This window comes from Carlito syrichta, unplaced genomic scaffold (genome assembly GCF_000164805.1).
Source record: "Carlito syrichta isolate Samal-C Ts95f unplaced genomic scaffold, Tarsius_syrichta-2.0.1 Scaffold308136, whole genome shotgun sequence".
NCBI lineage: Eukaryota > Metazoa > Chordata > Mammalia > Primates > Tarsiidae > Carlito > Carlito syrichta.
The window spans coordinates 778,217-793,043 of NW_007252232.1; the positions used below are offsets into that span (position 1 = coordinate 778,217).

Sequence of the window (14,827 nt, forward strand, 5' to 3'; positions counted from 1 at the left end):
CAAAAAAAAAAAAAAAAGTGTCAGACAGGCTTGGGGCTTTAGCAGAACTTTGTTTCATGGGAGGAGCCACCACAGAGAGTCCCCACTAGGGTAATGCTTAGTTGAGTCATGAAAATGAGGCTGCCTCAGAGACCCCAGAACTGTAGCAGTACCAGTGTGCAACTGCAGCCTGGGAGAACTGCAGGCACAAGACTCCAAACTATGAGAGCTGCTGAGTGGACTGAGTCCAGCAAAGCCATGGGGTCAGGGCTGCCTATCACCTTGGTGACCCAACCCTTGTTACAGCGTGCCCAGGAAGTGGGACATGAAGTCAAAGGAGATTATTCTCCAGCTTTAAGACTTAATGTTGTTTTCTCTGTTGGGTTTCAAACTTACTGGGGGACCAGTTACCTATTTCTTTTTTCCTGTTTATCCCTTTTGGAATGGGAATGTTTATTTTATGCCTGTCCCACCACTGCATTTTGAAAGTAGAGAACTTGTTTTGATTTCACAGGCTCACAGCTAGAGGGAATTGGACTTGAGGTGAATTCTGCCTTGAGTCTCACTCATATTTGATTTAGATGAAACACTGGACTTTGCACTATTAAGTTGATGCTGGAACAAATTAAGACTTTTGGGGCTATTGGGATGGAATGAGTGTAGTTTGTATGTGAGAAGGACATGAGATTTAGGGGGCTGGGATGGAGTGTTTTGATTTGAATGTCACCTCCAAAACTCATGTTGAAATTTAGTTGTCATTGTGTTGATATTAAGAGGTGGGACCATTAAGAGGAGATTAGGCCATGAAGGCTCTGTCCTTATGAATTAATGTAGTTATCTGGAGTGGATTCTTGATTGTGAGAGTTGGTTGTTGTAAAAATGAGTTTGGTCCCCTCTTGCATGCTTGTGCTTTCTTCCCCTTTCACCATGAAATGACACAGCAAGAAGGCCCTCACCAGATACTGGCACTTTGATATTGAACTTCCCAGTTTTCAGAACTGTGAGAAATACATTTCTTTCTTTTTTTCTTTTATGCATTACCCATTTTCAGGTGTTCCATTTTAGCAGTGAAAATGCACTGAGACATGACAAGAAAGAGTTAATCCTTTAAAGCAAGTGCCTAAAGTACACTCTGGGAAATCTGACTGAATGAGTTACTGTTCAGCCTGACATTAAACTCCTGGCTCCTTGTCTGGCATGTGAACCATTAGATCACATTTCTTTCTCCTGATGGATCTATTTTTTAATGAATTGAAAAAAAATACCCAGTGGTTCCTTTTGTGTGAAGAAACAAGATAAATATTAGCCAGAAAAGGTCATTTTGGTTTCCAATATGTAGGGAGTTTATTATGATGGGTCTGATAAATTATACTGTATAGTTCTTTCTGATAGCAGAAGGTCACGTCATGCCCTTGGGTGGACATAGGACAAACATACTTAATAAAGTTGGAGGATTTAGGAGATGAGCATTTCCAAGTTGTTTCTCCCAAGCTACTTATATTTATATAGTTTTTCAAAGCCATTTTCCTCTTGTTGAACTAATTACTCAAGGCCTACTCTCTCTTGTGCGTAGCCCCAAAGGGGTGGGTCTTCAGATTTATTATCTAAAGTGTTCTCTAATCAAACTTATGAAATTATCTTCACATGATATGAGGAGGAGAAAAATCTCAGTTGTGTATGGTGGTGGATTAGTAATTGGTTCTACAAGATTCTAAAGTAATTAGACTGCATTTCAAAAATCATTTTTATGTTATATTTGCAACTTTAATATTTATTAATGCATATCATTATTTTTCTCTGATCACCACTGGGAGGGATATATTTAACTTAGTAACATGAAACATTATGTAGTTCCATGTTCTGTTTTTTCTTAAGATGTCTCTGCCTTGGAATCATCTGAGTCTTTCTTTTAAAAATGTGTTCATTAAGTAGAAAAAGTCATTTTAGGTCTGTCCATTGAGGGAGGGTATTGAGTGTCAACTATGGTATTCACAAGTGTTATTTATATTTTGGTATGGTGGATTATATTGGAAACATTTTTTCTCTCTGTCTTATTAACATTTTTTGAAAACAACCTTGTTGACTGTCTAGCATCATCTTGAGGTTTCCATTATGTAAATCTAGGAATTAAGATCTTTATGCTGGCCTTTCCAAGTTGCAGATCTTGGAATCCCCGTCCCAATTTTTCTTTTTGTCCAATGGTCAATGAAATGGGAGGGTGAAATTGTGCTTCTTGAATGACTTAGGGCCCTCTTCAAATTTTGAATGCTTTGCTTCTGAGGGAACTTCTTTAAAACTATATTGTGTTAACTAATGTGCGGCTAGTTAATGACTATATAATTCTGTATCTTTTTCCTCCCTAATATTAGGACATTTAACAAATATGGGTATGTTTGTTTACCACTTGCCTGAAATTGTAGGCATCATGGTAAAAACTTATTTTGCTATTGGAAATCTGTTTCATTTCAACATTAAAATGCGGATTAATTCCTTTTTTTTTTTTTTTTTTAAAACATAGGTCTTCCAAGCTAAGATAATTTTTTGGAACTGCAGAAATGGTTGGTTCTAGCTACAAATGGGAATTTGGAGTCACTCTGAAATACATCCTGGAATAATTGTGCTTGACTGGAACCAAATCTTATGAAGTCTCCAAGGTAAAATGATTTTAACATGCACATAGAGGTGATGTCTTTACAAAATATTGAGAATTTAGCAGAACTGAGTACACTAGAGTCGATCCTTTATAAAAGCCTGCTTTTACATAAAATTTTTGGGAATTTGGGGAAATACTGTTTTTTTAAATTTTAGCTTTCATCTTTGGAATCAAATTATTTCAGTTTGCAAAGCAATACTTTGATTCAGTAGAGGACAAGATGAGAAAATATAGAATTATTGCTGAATAGCTTTCGGGTCCCACCTCCACTACTATGCCCTGGCATTTTTCTGGGATATCATAGCTATTGTTAAGCAAATGCTTGTTTTAGGGACTGGGAACTTGTTGCTACTCACCTAGGAAACTGGGATGTTTAATTGTCCATGTAAGAAAAAGACAGATTAGGGATATTGACTGGAATTTGAATGTCTGCCCTTGAGACTTTAGATATTTTTTGTTGAGATCCACCCAGGAAAATGGAAACCATTCTGATACTGTGGAACAGAGGCAAATGAGCTTAGAAAGTCGGTTAATTATACGATGGGAGAGTCAGAGGAACCAATCAGAAGATATGCAGGAAGCCACTACTATCTCTGGGCTGGTGGGGTAAAGGAAGTAGTGTTTGGCAACACCTGGGAGAAGGGCTCTTGAATGGAAGTTGGAACCATAGTAGGCCCTTTCGGCAGGAGCCATGGCAAAGAAATGGCTACTCCCCAGATCCAGCCTAACACAGAGAATACCCTGGCTTTTTTCTTTGTCCTGTTGTCCAGGTTCTTGCCATTGTCATTCCTTGACTGAGTCAGGCTAGGAGCCAGAGAACCCACCCGGGAGCCTGGGAAATGCAGCCTAGAGGTCTCCTAAGCCCTCAGTACAGAGGAAGGTGAAGAATGGACCTGAAGGCAAAACAGGTCCAGGCTAGCATAGGGTAGAGTTCATATAAGTATATTTTAAATTGGCTTCTTTTTCTTTTTACAGTACCACTTAAATGGCTGAAGAGCCTCCCATCTCATGGCTGTGTCATGGCTCATCTAACCACTCCCATATTGTTAAAAATTTGGATAATTTTCAATAGTATAAACAATAGCAAATTTCCCTCATACATTTCTGGTTATTTCTTTAGTGTTAAATCCTATAAGTGATTTGCGGGATTGAAGAATATGAACATTGTAAACGTTTGACGCACCTTTATCAAATTACCCACAAATTTATAATTTTACCAAGTTAAAGCTTTTCTCTATTGTTTTAGAGATATTTTATTCAGTTGTTGCCAACAGTGGAACATCATTTAAAATATTTTAATTGCCTCCCCTAGTGTGTAGGTGGCAATGTGGCTGTGAATGGGATTCATACCTTTGATTAAATTACAACTATGAGGCATAATGAAGGGATTTTGCAGATGATTTTAGGGGTCCCACATGAATCTACTTTCAGTTAATCAAAAGAGAGATTATTCTGGGTGAGCATGACCTAGTCAGTCCAGCACTAAAAAGAGACTGGGCCTTTCCTAGAAGAAGAGATTTGAACCGTGAATGTGGCGGGGCTGTGTGGCAAAGATGTGAATGTAGCTTCTAGGACTTGAGAGCAGATCCTGGCCTATAGCAAGAACACGGGGCCTTCAGTCATAGAGTCCCAAGAAAATGACTTTTGCCAACAAGCTGGGGGCTCTTGGAAGTAATCTTACCCTAGTTAAGCCTCTGGATGAGGACATGCCCAGCTGACACCTTGATTTCAGCCTTATAAATCCTTATGCAGAGGACTGGAACACACCAGACTCCTTACTTACAAAAGCTATAAGATAATGTATTTGTGTCATTTTAAACTTCTCCCATCTAAGTACTTACCAGGCCCTACCCTGCTTAGTTTCTGAGATCAGATGGGATCAGACACGTTCAGGATGGTATGGCCATAGACTGTTGGTTTAAACTTCTAATTTTGGTAATTTGCTTCAGACATGCCAAGCATTCTAAACCTACACAGAAACATTCTGCCTCTCTGCTCTGAAGGGCCTGCTTGTGTTTTAATTTCGCAAAGCATGTTTTCTGTCTCTTCCACCTCAGTGTACATTCATGAAGGGAACAGAAACTCTTGAAGCAGCTGTAAAGGCTGTGAAAAAAAAAGATATGTAGCCGGGCTTGGTGGCACAGCCTGTAGTCCCACGCCTTTGGGAGGCTGAGGTGAGTGGATTGCCTGAGCCCGCGGGTTCGAGACCCTCCTGGGCAGCGAGACCTCATCTCTACAATAAATCAAAAAAATCAGCCGGGTGTGGTAGCGCATGCCTGTAATTCCGGCTACTTGGAAGGCTGAGTCGGAAGGATAGCCAGAGCCCAGCAGGTCGAGGCTGCGGTGGCCGGGAGTGGCCACTGCACTCCAGTCTGGGCGACAGAGTGAGACTCCAACTCAAAAAAAAAAAAGATATGTGACCAGACATGGTGGCTCACGCCTGTAATGTCAGCACTTTGGGAGATTAAGGCAGGAGGATTGCTTGAGGCCAGGAGTGAGACCTGGGCAACATGGCAAGATCTCACCTCTACAAAAAATAGGAATTAGCCAGGTGTGGCGGCATGCACCTATAGTCCCAGTTACTTGGGAGGATGAGGTGGGAGAATTGCCTGAGCCCAGGAGATTGAGACTGTGGTGAGCTGTGATTATGTCACTGCACTCCAGTCTGGATGACAGAGTGAGACCCTGACTCAAAAAAAAATTATAAAAAAAATTAAGAAGATAATATAAGCTCTTATATACGTGTGAAATGCTATGATCAATTATATAATTTTGGGGCAGCATAGAGGTTCAGATTTCCATATTTGATGAATTTTAGAAAATGAGTTACCATCTCACAAATAATATTTTAAAATTCCAATGTTTGACCCCAATATCAGCTGGTGATCTAGTTATTACAAAGGCTTATTCCTCTTACCCAAGGATCAGAATTCAGATGGCTACAAGTAAATGGGTCAGGCAGACTGGGTCTGAGGCCCAGATGAGTTGGGGGAATGTGGAGACCCATCTAGATGCAGTTGCTACCACCTAGCCTGCTACTCACATACAGAAATGTGAACCCAGGGATAATGGCAGGGATAATTTTTCAAGAAAATCTGGATTCTGATATACAGTTTGCACATTTTTGCAACTCTTTCAATTTTTAAAAAAATTACTGTACAGACAGCAAAACTCATTTGATGGCTAGATCAGGTACCCTGGCTTGTAGGTTGCGCAATTATTGGCCCCAAAAGGGAAATTTCAAGGCATCACACAAATAGAGTATTAGTTTTCTATTGCTGAATAATAAATCACCACACTTAACAGTTTACAATGGTTTTAAAACAGTTTAAAAAGGCAAACAGAAGCCAGTGCTTTGTGTTAACTTTTAACACCGAATTTCTTCAAAGATGTTCTTAGAATCCTGGCTTGGCCTGGCTGCTGCAAAAGCAGTCTGAGTCTCAAATCAATGAGCAGTATACCTTTTAAGCAAGATCTATTTGACTGCCGAAGGAGAGGGCTGGTATCAGAGCCTGTGCCTGGGAGTGTGATATGGGCCCCAGAAGCTGCGATGGGTTTTCCCTCGAGCAAGGAATCAGGACTCCGGCAGAGACTGGGTAGCTCACAGCTAGAGACGCTTCCATGGAGGATGTCCCCAGGAGCCTCACCTATGGTGTGACCCCGATAAGACAAGACTCCAACCTCATGTGCTATATTTTTATCATCGATCCATGAGTGTTTGCAACATGTTTTCATATGTAAAATGGGGTTCCTTTGATCCATTGTGGTGATAATAGGCACCATGAGGCATGTGCCAGGCAGCACCTGATATCACTGGAATTTCAAATGCCAAATGCCTGACTTTTGCTTGAAAAGTTAATTTTTTTAAAAAGAGAGCAAACCAAAAAAGCTGATCAAGATTTGTTCAATTCCTGTATAGTGTTAAAAAGTTCAAAAATTAGGGGGCTGGAAATATGGTTTTTGATGCTTTCCTGTCCTTAACTCTTGTTTTAGAATAGACCATGTAACCATACTGTGAACTGAATTATCTTTAAGCAACTTTCTTTTATTATTATTTTTTTTTAGAGTCGGGTCTCGCTATGTTGCCCAGGCTGGTCTTAAACTCCTGAGTTCAAACGATCTTCCTGCCTCAGCTTCCCAAAGTGTCAGAATTACAGGCCTAAGCCACTGCGCCCAGCCTGAGCAACTATTTTGATACTGTTCATCATATGAATTAAATTTATTTTGTATTCACCTGTACTTGTCCATGCTTCTTACCAAGCTCGGAGTTCAGTCTCCCAGACCAGAGAGCCCTAATATACAGTCAAAGAAAGAAACCAGGAGAAGGCTCTTGGACCTCATGCAAAATCTTGATGAATTTTTTCAGATGCAGAAACCCAGTCTATTTTATTTGAATTCAGCTCTAAGTGTGTTACTTTTGCATTTCATGATATAAAATAGAATAAAACCCCAATGCTCTGGCAGGGTAACTCGAACAATACCTTGGGGATTTATAAAGAGGCTTCTCACCAACACATGGTGCTAACTTGGATAACTCTTAAGTATAAAAGGTGTTTATTGAAAATGGGATTCATGCTCGGTGCACGTAAGGTTTGATTAGCTTTCCATTTTCTAGTGGGGGAAGGAAGTTGAGTGCCAAGGATCTGCCTGCCTCTGCTCTCTGCTCCCTTCCGAGGATGGTGCTTGCCGGGGACCCTGGCCTTCCTCAGTCTTCTCTTACTCGGGCCCTGCTTTCTCTCCAGGATGAGAGTCTGTGCTAAGTCGGTGTTGCTGTCGCACTGGCTCTTCCTGGCCTGTGTTTTGATGGTGTGCTGTAAGCTGATGTCCGCCTCAAGTCAGCACCTCCGGGGCCATGCAGGTAAGCCCCTTAAGCTCATTATGCACCGCTGAGATCAATTAATAAAACCCTTCCAAACGTTAGCGCCCACCTTTTAGACATAGGTAATTGACAAGAGCTCCTGATGGTGTGTAACTAACCAGAGGACGCATGAAATATGGCAGAGTAATGCAGGTTAATGGTTTGGTGCTTAAAAGGTCTTTGAAAGATGGTTTCCAGGCTTTTGACAACTTTTCTTAAGTATACTTTTACTGTTCTAGCGCTTTTTCTCAAAGATTCTCAAATTCTTGTCTGCCTGTCTGTCTGTCTGTCAAGCAATCATCTATCCATCTACCCGCTTACCCACCCACCCACTCACTTCATCCACCAGCCTCCTTAAAAGGCAGAACATCCTTATGATAAACTCCAATTAACACAGGAATATAGCGGAAGGGACTTTCAGATAATTTAAGACCCTTTTAAGATATGTGGAGAAAAGAGTGATTTTTTTAAAAAAGAAGAAGGCAGAAAAGAAAAAAGCTGTGGTAACTTTTGCCTTAAAATGGAATGTGTCTAAAGTTTTAGAGGCAGTCGTTCTGATAATTTCTAGTGAAATCCATGTCTGTGCATTGCTGATTTTTAAAGGCAAGATTAAATCTGTCAGCTAAGGACCAGTTTGTGAGTATGTGTTTCTCTCCCCTTTCTTGGTTACATCTACATTTAAAGTGACACAGACTTAAAAAATCCCTAGTGAATTGCGTTTTCCTGAATAATTCATATGTGTCAATGAACTCATTGCCAAATAATTAATTTACTGTCTCAGCTGCGGTAATTTGAGGCATGGCAGTGCCAGGAATGTTTTGACTTCTTTGGGAAAGAGTGGTGATTGAACCCTAAATCATGTATGTATCAGAATTATAAATTCTCTCTCCAAAAGGTACTGTGTATGGAAAGTTCATGAGATAGCCTTACCCCCCCAAATATGATATGTCATGTTTTCTACCTCGTTATTCTTATATTTTAAGGCTAGTCATAATTTTAGACTCAAGATAGTTTTGTAAATTAATTTTGTAAACTCAGTTTTCCCTCCTCAAGCTACAGAGTGAAGAAGATGAGAAAATAATGATTGAAGTTTTAACGAATCAACATAAAATCAATACCATTTGGTTGCTATGAAGTGGGTATAGCTAGCTGGTTATTATGCTGTGCATCTTTTGATGAGTTTGTTCATGAGGACAGAGTGTTTGAAGTCATTAATCTTATCTATTTAATACACATTTCTCTTAAGTGGAAGTTGAGAATCAGGCTAGTCAACAGGCAAGATGTTTCAGTGGGTTTATCAACCACTCCCATTCTGTGCCATAATTTTTTTTAATGACTTGCGGGAGAAGAGTCTGTGAAACTTGCAGAGGCCACGTGGCAATTCCTTTCCAGTTTAGCTCTCAGCTGATGGAGAATGCAATGATCTGAACCAGTTGGAGGCTCTGCACTGAGATGCTGAGAAATTTGGTCAGATTTTTACCCCACTACGAGTGCATCACAGGAAGTCTGGCAGTGGGAGCAAATTGCAGAGTTACCTACAGAAGCCAGTGTCTGAGTGTCCAAAAAAGGCACCTGACACTGTCCCAAGGGCTTTGTTGTTAGTGCTGGCCAATTAAAGGGACTGTAGCATTAGGAAGCCCTAACTAGTTAGAAGTTTGTTGTACACTTTTCATGGCTTGAATTGGAAGAGTGGCTTGTGTATTGTTGTGTATAAACAAGGAGGGTTTTACAACCCCATCTCCACCCCACCTATCTAAGTAAGACACAGGGGAAGAAGGTGGGAGTCTACACCTGACTGGGCAATGAGGTGTTAGGTGTGGATTGAAGATTCAATTTTAGATCCAGCATTAAAAACAACAATAACAACAACCACCTACCTAATTTTCACGGATAGGTGGTGAGAGTCAATCTTTCTTTTCTTTTCTTTCTTTCTTTTTTTTTTTTTTGAGTCAAAGTCTCACTCTGTTGCCTAGGCTGGAGTTCAGTGGTACACTCGTGGCCACTGCAACCTTGACCTGCTGGGCTCAGGCAACCCTTCTGCCTCAGCCTTCCAAGTAGCTGAAATTACAGGCATGTATCATCATGCCTGGTTAATTTTTGTTTTTTTTGAGTTGGGGTCTCACTCTGTCACCCAGACTGGAGTGCAGTGGCCGCTCCCGGCCTCTGCAGCCTCGACCTGCTGGGCTTCAGCGATCCTTCCACCTCAGCCTTCCAAGTAGCTGGAACTACAGGCGTGCGCTACCATGCCTGGCTAATTATTTTTTTTGATTTATTGTAGAGATGAGGTCTCGCCAAGTTGTCCAGGCGAGTCTTGAACCCATGGGCTCAGGCAATCCACTCACCTCAGCCTTCCAAAGCGTGGGATTACAGGCTGAGCCACCGAGTCTGGCTAATTTTTTGATTAATTGTAGAGGTCTTGCCAAGTTGTCCAGGCTGATCTTGAACCCCTAGACTCAGGCAGTCCTCTCGCCTCAGTGTCCCAAAGTGTTGGGATTACAGGCGCGAGCCACTGTGCCTGGCGGGAATCCTGCTTGAGGACAAACATCATCAGTAAAATTCCACAGGAGTCCAGAGGTAGTGTTTTTTAGAAATTATAAACCACAAAAGACCACTTTTGCTGTTGTTAAAATTGATTTGCCATAGTGATTGAGCAGGAGGTCACATATAGGACTTATGTAGCTTCAAGTAGTAGAAAAGGTGAAGGGGTCAGTTGGCAGGTTTGTTTCTTTAAAAAAAAAAAGCCAAAGTTAGTTCTGTTATTTCTTCAAGTAGTGATTTGTCCATTTTTTTTCTTTTTGCCTGTAAGCAGAGTGTCATTTTCCCACAAGAGGGCAGCAAATGTAGCAGAGTGGAAAAATGTTTTTGGAAGGCAGTTTCAGAAATTCAGGAGTCCTGTAGAATTAATCTTTTAGGGATCTTTTTGGAAATTTCCTCTGGTGTAGAAATGGTGAGGTCGGAAATCATAGTGCCCTACATCCTTCAAATTTATCCCTGGGACTATTTGGACACTTCAAAGTTTAAACTTTCCCTTTTAAAGATATAATTATAGCCACTTCTGTGACGGAGCTGAGAGAGTTTAGGAACCTGGGTGCTACTGATTCACACATACACTTTAATAGTTCCATTTTCTCAGAGAGCTTTAAGTAGGACCCAGACTGGGATGTTTCCATTGTGCCAAATGCTGTGGTGCCTGGCGACTATTTGATATAATCTGTTTGGTGTAAAGGCCCTGAAACACTGGAGCCCACCTGGAAGTGAGGCAGCCAACAGAATCAAGTGTTAGGAATCTGAAGTCAAGTGTCCACCTGGTTCTGCCACATCCTGACTGTGTGACCTTGTCCAGGTTATTTAACCTCTCTGAACCTGTTTCATCATCTGTAAAAATGATACATGTGCCTGCCTTGTGTGGAGCTATTGGGATGACTAAGAAAAAGATAAGCAAAGGGATTAGCACACAGGAAACATTCAATAAATAGTAGCTATTTTCATATTTGTAAGCTTCCAGAATGAGAAGGCTGGAAAGGTTCACCTTTAAGGAATGACGGAAGACTGTAGGTGTGTGTAGGAAGCTAGGATAAATGCCTTCAGGGTTTGAAGCTTTATCATGCACAAGAGAAGATGACTTGGTTTTCATTGTTCTAAAAAGTTGACTAGAACGAAGAGCTGCTTTATGAAGATTGAGGGTTCAGCTCAACCTTAAGGAGAGAAAGGCTTCTACAAGCTGGGGAACAGAGTGACCCATGGGGGTGTTGAGAGCCCTTTTACTTGCTGGCCCCGAGCTAACTCTGCTGTGGAGAGGCTGCCTCACTGATAAGGAACTGGGTAGGTGTCAAGAATTGTGAAGAGACCAGGTGCGGTGGCTCCTGTCTGTAATCCCAGCACTTTGGGAGGCCAAGGTGGGAGATTGCTTGAGTTTGAGATTAGCCTGGACCGCAGAGCAAGACCCCATCTCTCCAAAAAATTAAAAAAACAAAAACAGAAACTGGGTGTGGTGACACACCCCTGTAGTCTCTGGTACTTGGAGAATCACTTGGGCACTGGAGATTGAAGCTGTAGTGAGCCAGGATTGTGCCGTGGCACTCCAGCCTGGGTGACACAGGAAGACCCTGTCTCTTAAAAAAAGAAAGAAAGAAAAGAAAAGAATTGTGAAGGGTTTGTGATTTTACCTATTTGCAAGCAACAGGTTAGCCGGTCATAGTTTCATGGATGCTGGCAGAACACATGAGAGGCTTGGGTCAGGGTGGAAGGATTCTATTATAGTATCATTTAAAATTACATGTGACTATATTTAGCAGCATGAACTTCAGGTTTAGTTCAGTCCGTCCTCATACTTTGGTGAGTTATGGAATTCCTTTGGGACTCAATCTCTTCTTATGTAAAGTCAGAATAATTAAACATAATTAAAATAATTCTCAGCTGTAATGTAGAGTCAATTAGTTGTTGTCTAGAAAATGTGGAGAACTGTGATTGCCGAGTAAGTTCTCAGTAAATGCTGCTCATCTTTATTTAGACCTGCCTTCTCCTTTCAAATGTTTTTCATTTCATAGAGGTGCTTAAATTATGGAAATTTAGGTTTGCTGTTTCTTGTTACAAAGGATAATGCAAAATATGCATGCTGTGATTATGCATGTTGGTGACTTGTGTAATTTTTTCTTAGGACAAATTATTTGAGTAGTTGTGGTATCCAAATTGAAGTCCATGTTTCTGTTCCCTACAATGGCTGAAATTTCTAGGACCTCTACAGAGACTCTTGATTGGATTGGCTATTTTAGCCTTACTTTTCCATAAGAAATCGGTTTCTTTCAAAAATACCAGCTGAGTGGGGAATATAACTTCTACTTAAGGAGATTCTTTGTGAGGCTTAAGTATGATATATTATTTGTGAAAATGATAAAGATGCACGTTCAAGCTGCTCTTGGTACTTTGCAGACAAATGAATTGTACTTAACACAGACGGTTTGGAAAAATGATTTGCCTGCATTGCCTAGGTTCTGCCAGCAGGGGGCAGGCAAGGCTTAGAATAGCTAAATACAGTCACGTAATTTTGAACGTTCTGCAGTGACACTAAAAAGCAAAAAGAAACAGTTGAAATTAATTTTACTAGAATGTTTTATTGAACTCAGTATATTCAAAATTTCAACATGTGGCTCTAGCCGTGTTTCAAGCACACAATAGCCACATGTGGCTAGAGCCTACTTTTACAAAAACACAAGCGAATGAGTTGGGTCTTAAGGTTGCTTTCTTAAAGATTAGAATTGTGAGTTATTTGTATTTTCATGAGTCAGTCATAGGGTGGACTATTTTATCTTCCTTTATTTCACATAATTTCTTTTCTTTTTTATTTAGTTCTCTCTCTCTTTAAAATAACTTTTAAATTTAGAAAAAGTGGCAGGCAAGTGCGTTTGTAACCTCAAGTGACAGCAAAGATTGGGAAAGATGGGTCTGTTTCCTGATGAACTGCTTGTATGATTATTGTCTACAGGAGCATATTTTCAGGGGTAGGAAATGACCAAATAACTTGAAATAGAATGTGTGTGTGTGTGTTTATGCATGTGATGGTGTCAGCCGTTAAGTCTTGAAGTTACCTACTGGGAAGCTTATTTTGATCGGTTACAGGCATTTACCCACTGGACCGAACCCTCATACAGTTTTATCTTATTTTTATTTTTTTAAGAAAAAGAAAAGTTTATTTAAAAGTAAACTAGAGAGAGAGAGAAGGGAGAAAGACGATTCACCTTCCCAAGGTGGGGGAGGGGGCCAAAGCCAGGAAGCATGGCGACAGCCATGGCTCAAAGAGCACATGGCCACACCACAATCTAGTAAGGCAGTGGCCCAGTTTTATTTTTTAATTTTAATTTTAATTTTTGAGTTGGGGCCTCACTCTGTCGCCCAGGCTGGAGTGCAAGTGGCATGCTCCTGGCCACCGCAGCCTCGACCTGCTGGGCTCAGGTGATCCTTCGCCTCAGACTTCCGAGTAGCTGGAACTTTGACTTATTGTAGTGATGAGGTCTCACCATTTTATGAACAACAAGAAGAAAGGTTGCAGAATGGTTTAAAGAGCCTGTGTTTTGGGAGTGAGGGAAAGGGCGTCCATAGGATAATGACTACTTCCTTCCCTCCCTGGGGACCTTTTACGCTAAAAAACACAGAGGCCCCACCGCAGCTGTGTTCCATTGGAATCCTACAGGGTAGAGCCCTGGCGCCTGTGTTGCTCAACAGTTGTACTGGTGATTATTCAGGCCAGCAGCCAAAGCTGAGAACCACTGATTCAGAAAAAAAATTGGAAGTTGGATGCTCGCTGTCGTCAAGGTACCGTTTGATCTGAGTGGGGATGAGTCTCCATTTCTGTCTTGTTATGCCACAAGGAGAGGCATATTTTCCCCCAATCAAGGTGACCTCCAATTTCACTTCTTTGGAAGGACTGTGAAAATGCTTAACTCGTTTTGCTCCAGTACGGCTTTTCCTGGAAGCTAAGACTCTTTTGTGAGGGATTCCACTGACCTCCCTCGTACCCTACGTTATTTTTCTCCTGTGTCATCTTGATGGGCCCATCATAATCTCAGCCTTTAATAATAAGGGAAAGGAACAAATTATATGGGGTATTAATACTTGGCTTTTCCTCATCTCCTCGGCTGCAAGTTCAAGTCCCAATGCCGTTGGCAAAGTCAGCTTTGCAAAATATCTGACGAATGAGTGTGTTTACATCTTTTTGGGGGGCTGTGGAGGGGTGGTAAGAAAGGGTTGTCTCATTGATGAGAGTAAAGAATTTCAGGTTATTACATGAGCTTGTGAGCCATCCTCCTTGGCTGAGCAGGTTTTTCTTTCCCTCCCCTTTTTGAGTCTTTGAGGCCGAAAAGGCAGCAACAGTCTTTGAAGAGTTCTCTGGATAGTTTGGAAAAAGATTCTCCTTACCCTTGAGAAGAAAGTTCCTCTTTCTTCTTTTCAACCATGCACTTAGACTCCTCTAAACAAAGCCTACAATTTAGGGTTTAAAAAGCCACGGGTCAATATCTCATCAGTATGTCAGTGCTGTAATACAAGGAAATCAGAATCTTCTGTTCCATATAAGGAAAATAAAATCACTGGTAGAAAGAAACAGGAGGGAGAGAGATGGGGCAGGAGGAAGAATGTGTTCTCCTAGGTGTTGCTTGGATGCTTTAAATATTTTGGCCCACATGGTGGTCTCAGAATAGCATGCTAGAAATAATATTATTGAAAGAATGTTTAAAAACTCATTAAAAAGGATTGACTGTAAGAAGACTGTGCTTATAATAGTTAACAATGAGTTGGCTGGGCTTGGTGGCTCAGCCTGTAATCCCAGCACTTTGGGAGGCCGA

General features: G+C 41.1%; 1 protein-coding gene across 1 annotated transcript in view; it reads left to right on the plus strand.

Annotated features, from left to right (window-relative positions):
• The window catches only part of FAM19A4 (family with sequence similarity 19 member A4, C-C motif chemokine like), a 187,185-nt gene that overhangs the window by 42,327 nt on the left and 130,031 nt on the right, over positions 1–14,827 (plus strand). Inside the window, exons 2-3 of the mRNA XM_021716059.1 lie at positions 2,498–2,633; positions 7,375–7,490. Coding sequence (XP_021571734.1) covers positions 2,620–2,633; positions 7,375–7,490 — 130 coding nt within the window. The 5' untranslated portion in view covers positions 2,498–2,619. The remainder of the gene's footprint in view (positions 1–2,497; positions 2,634–7,374; positions 7,491–14,827) is intronic.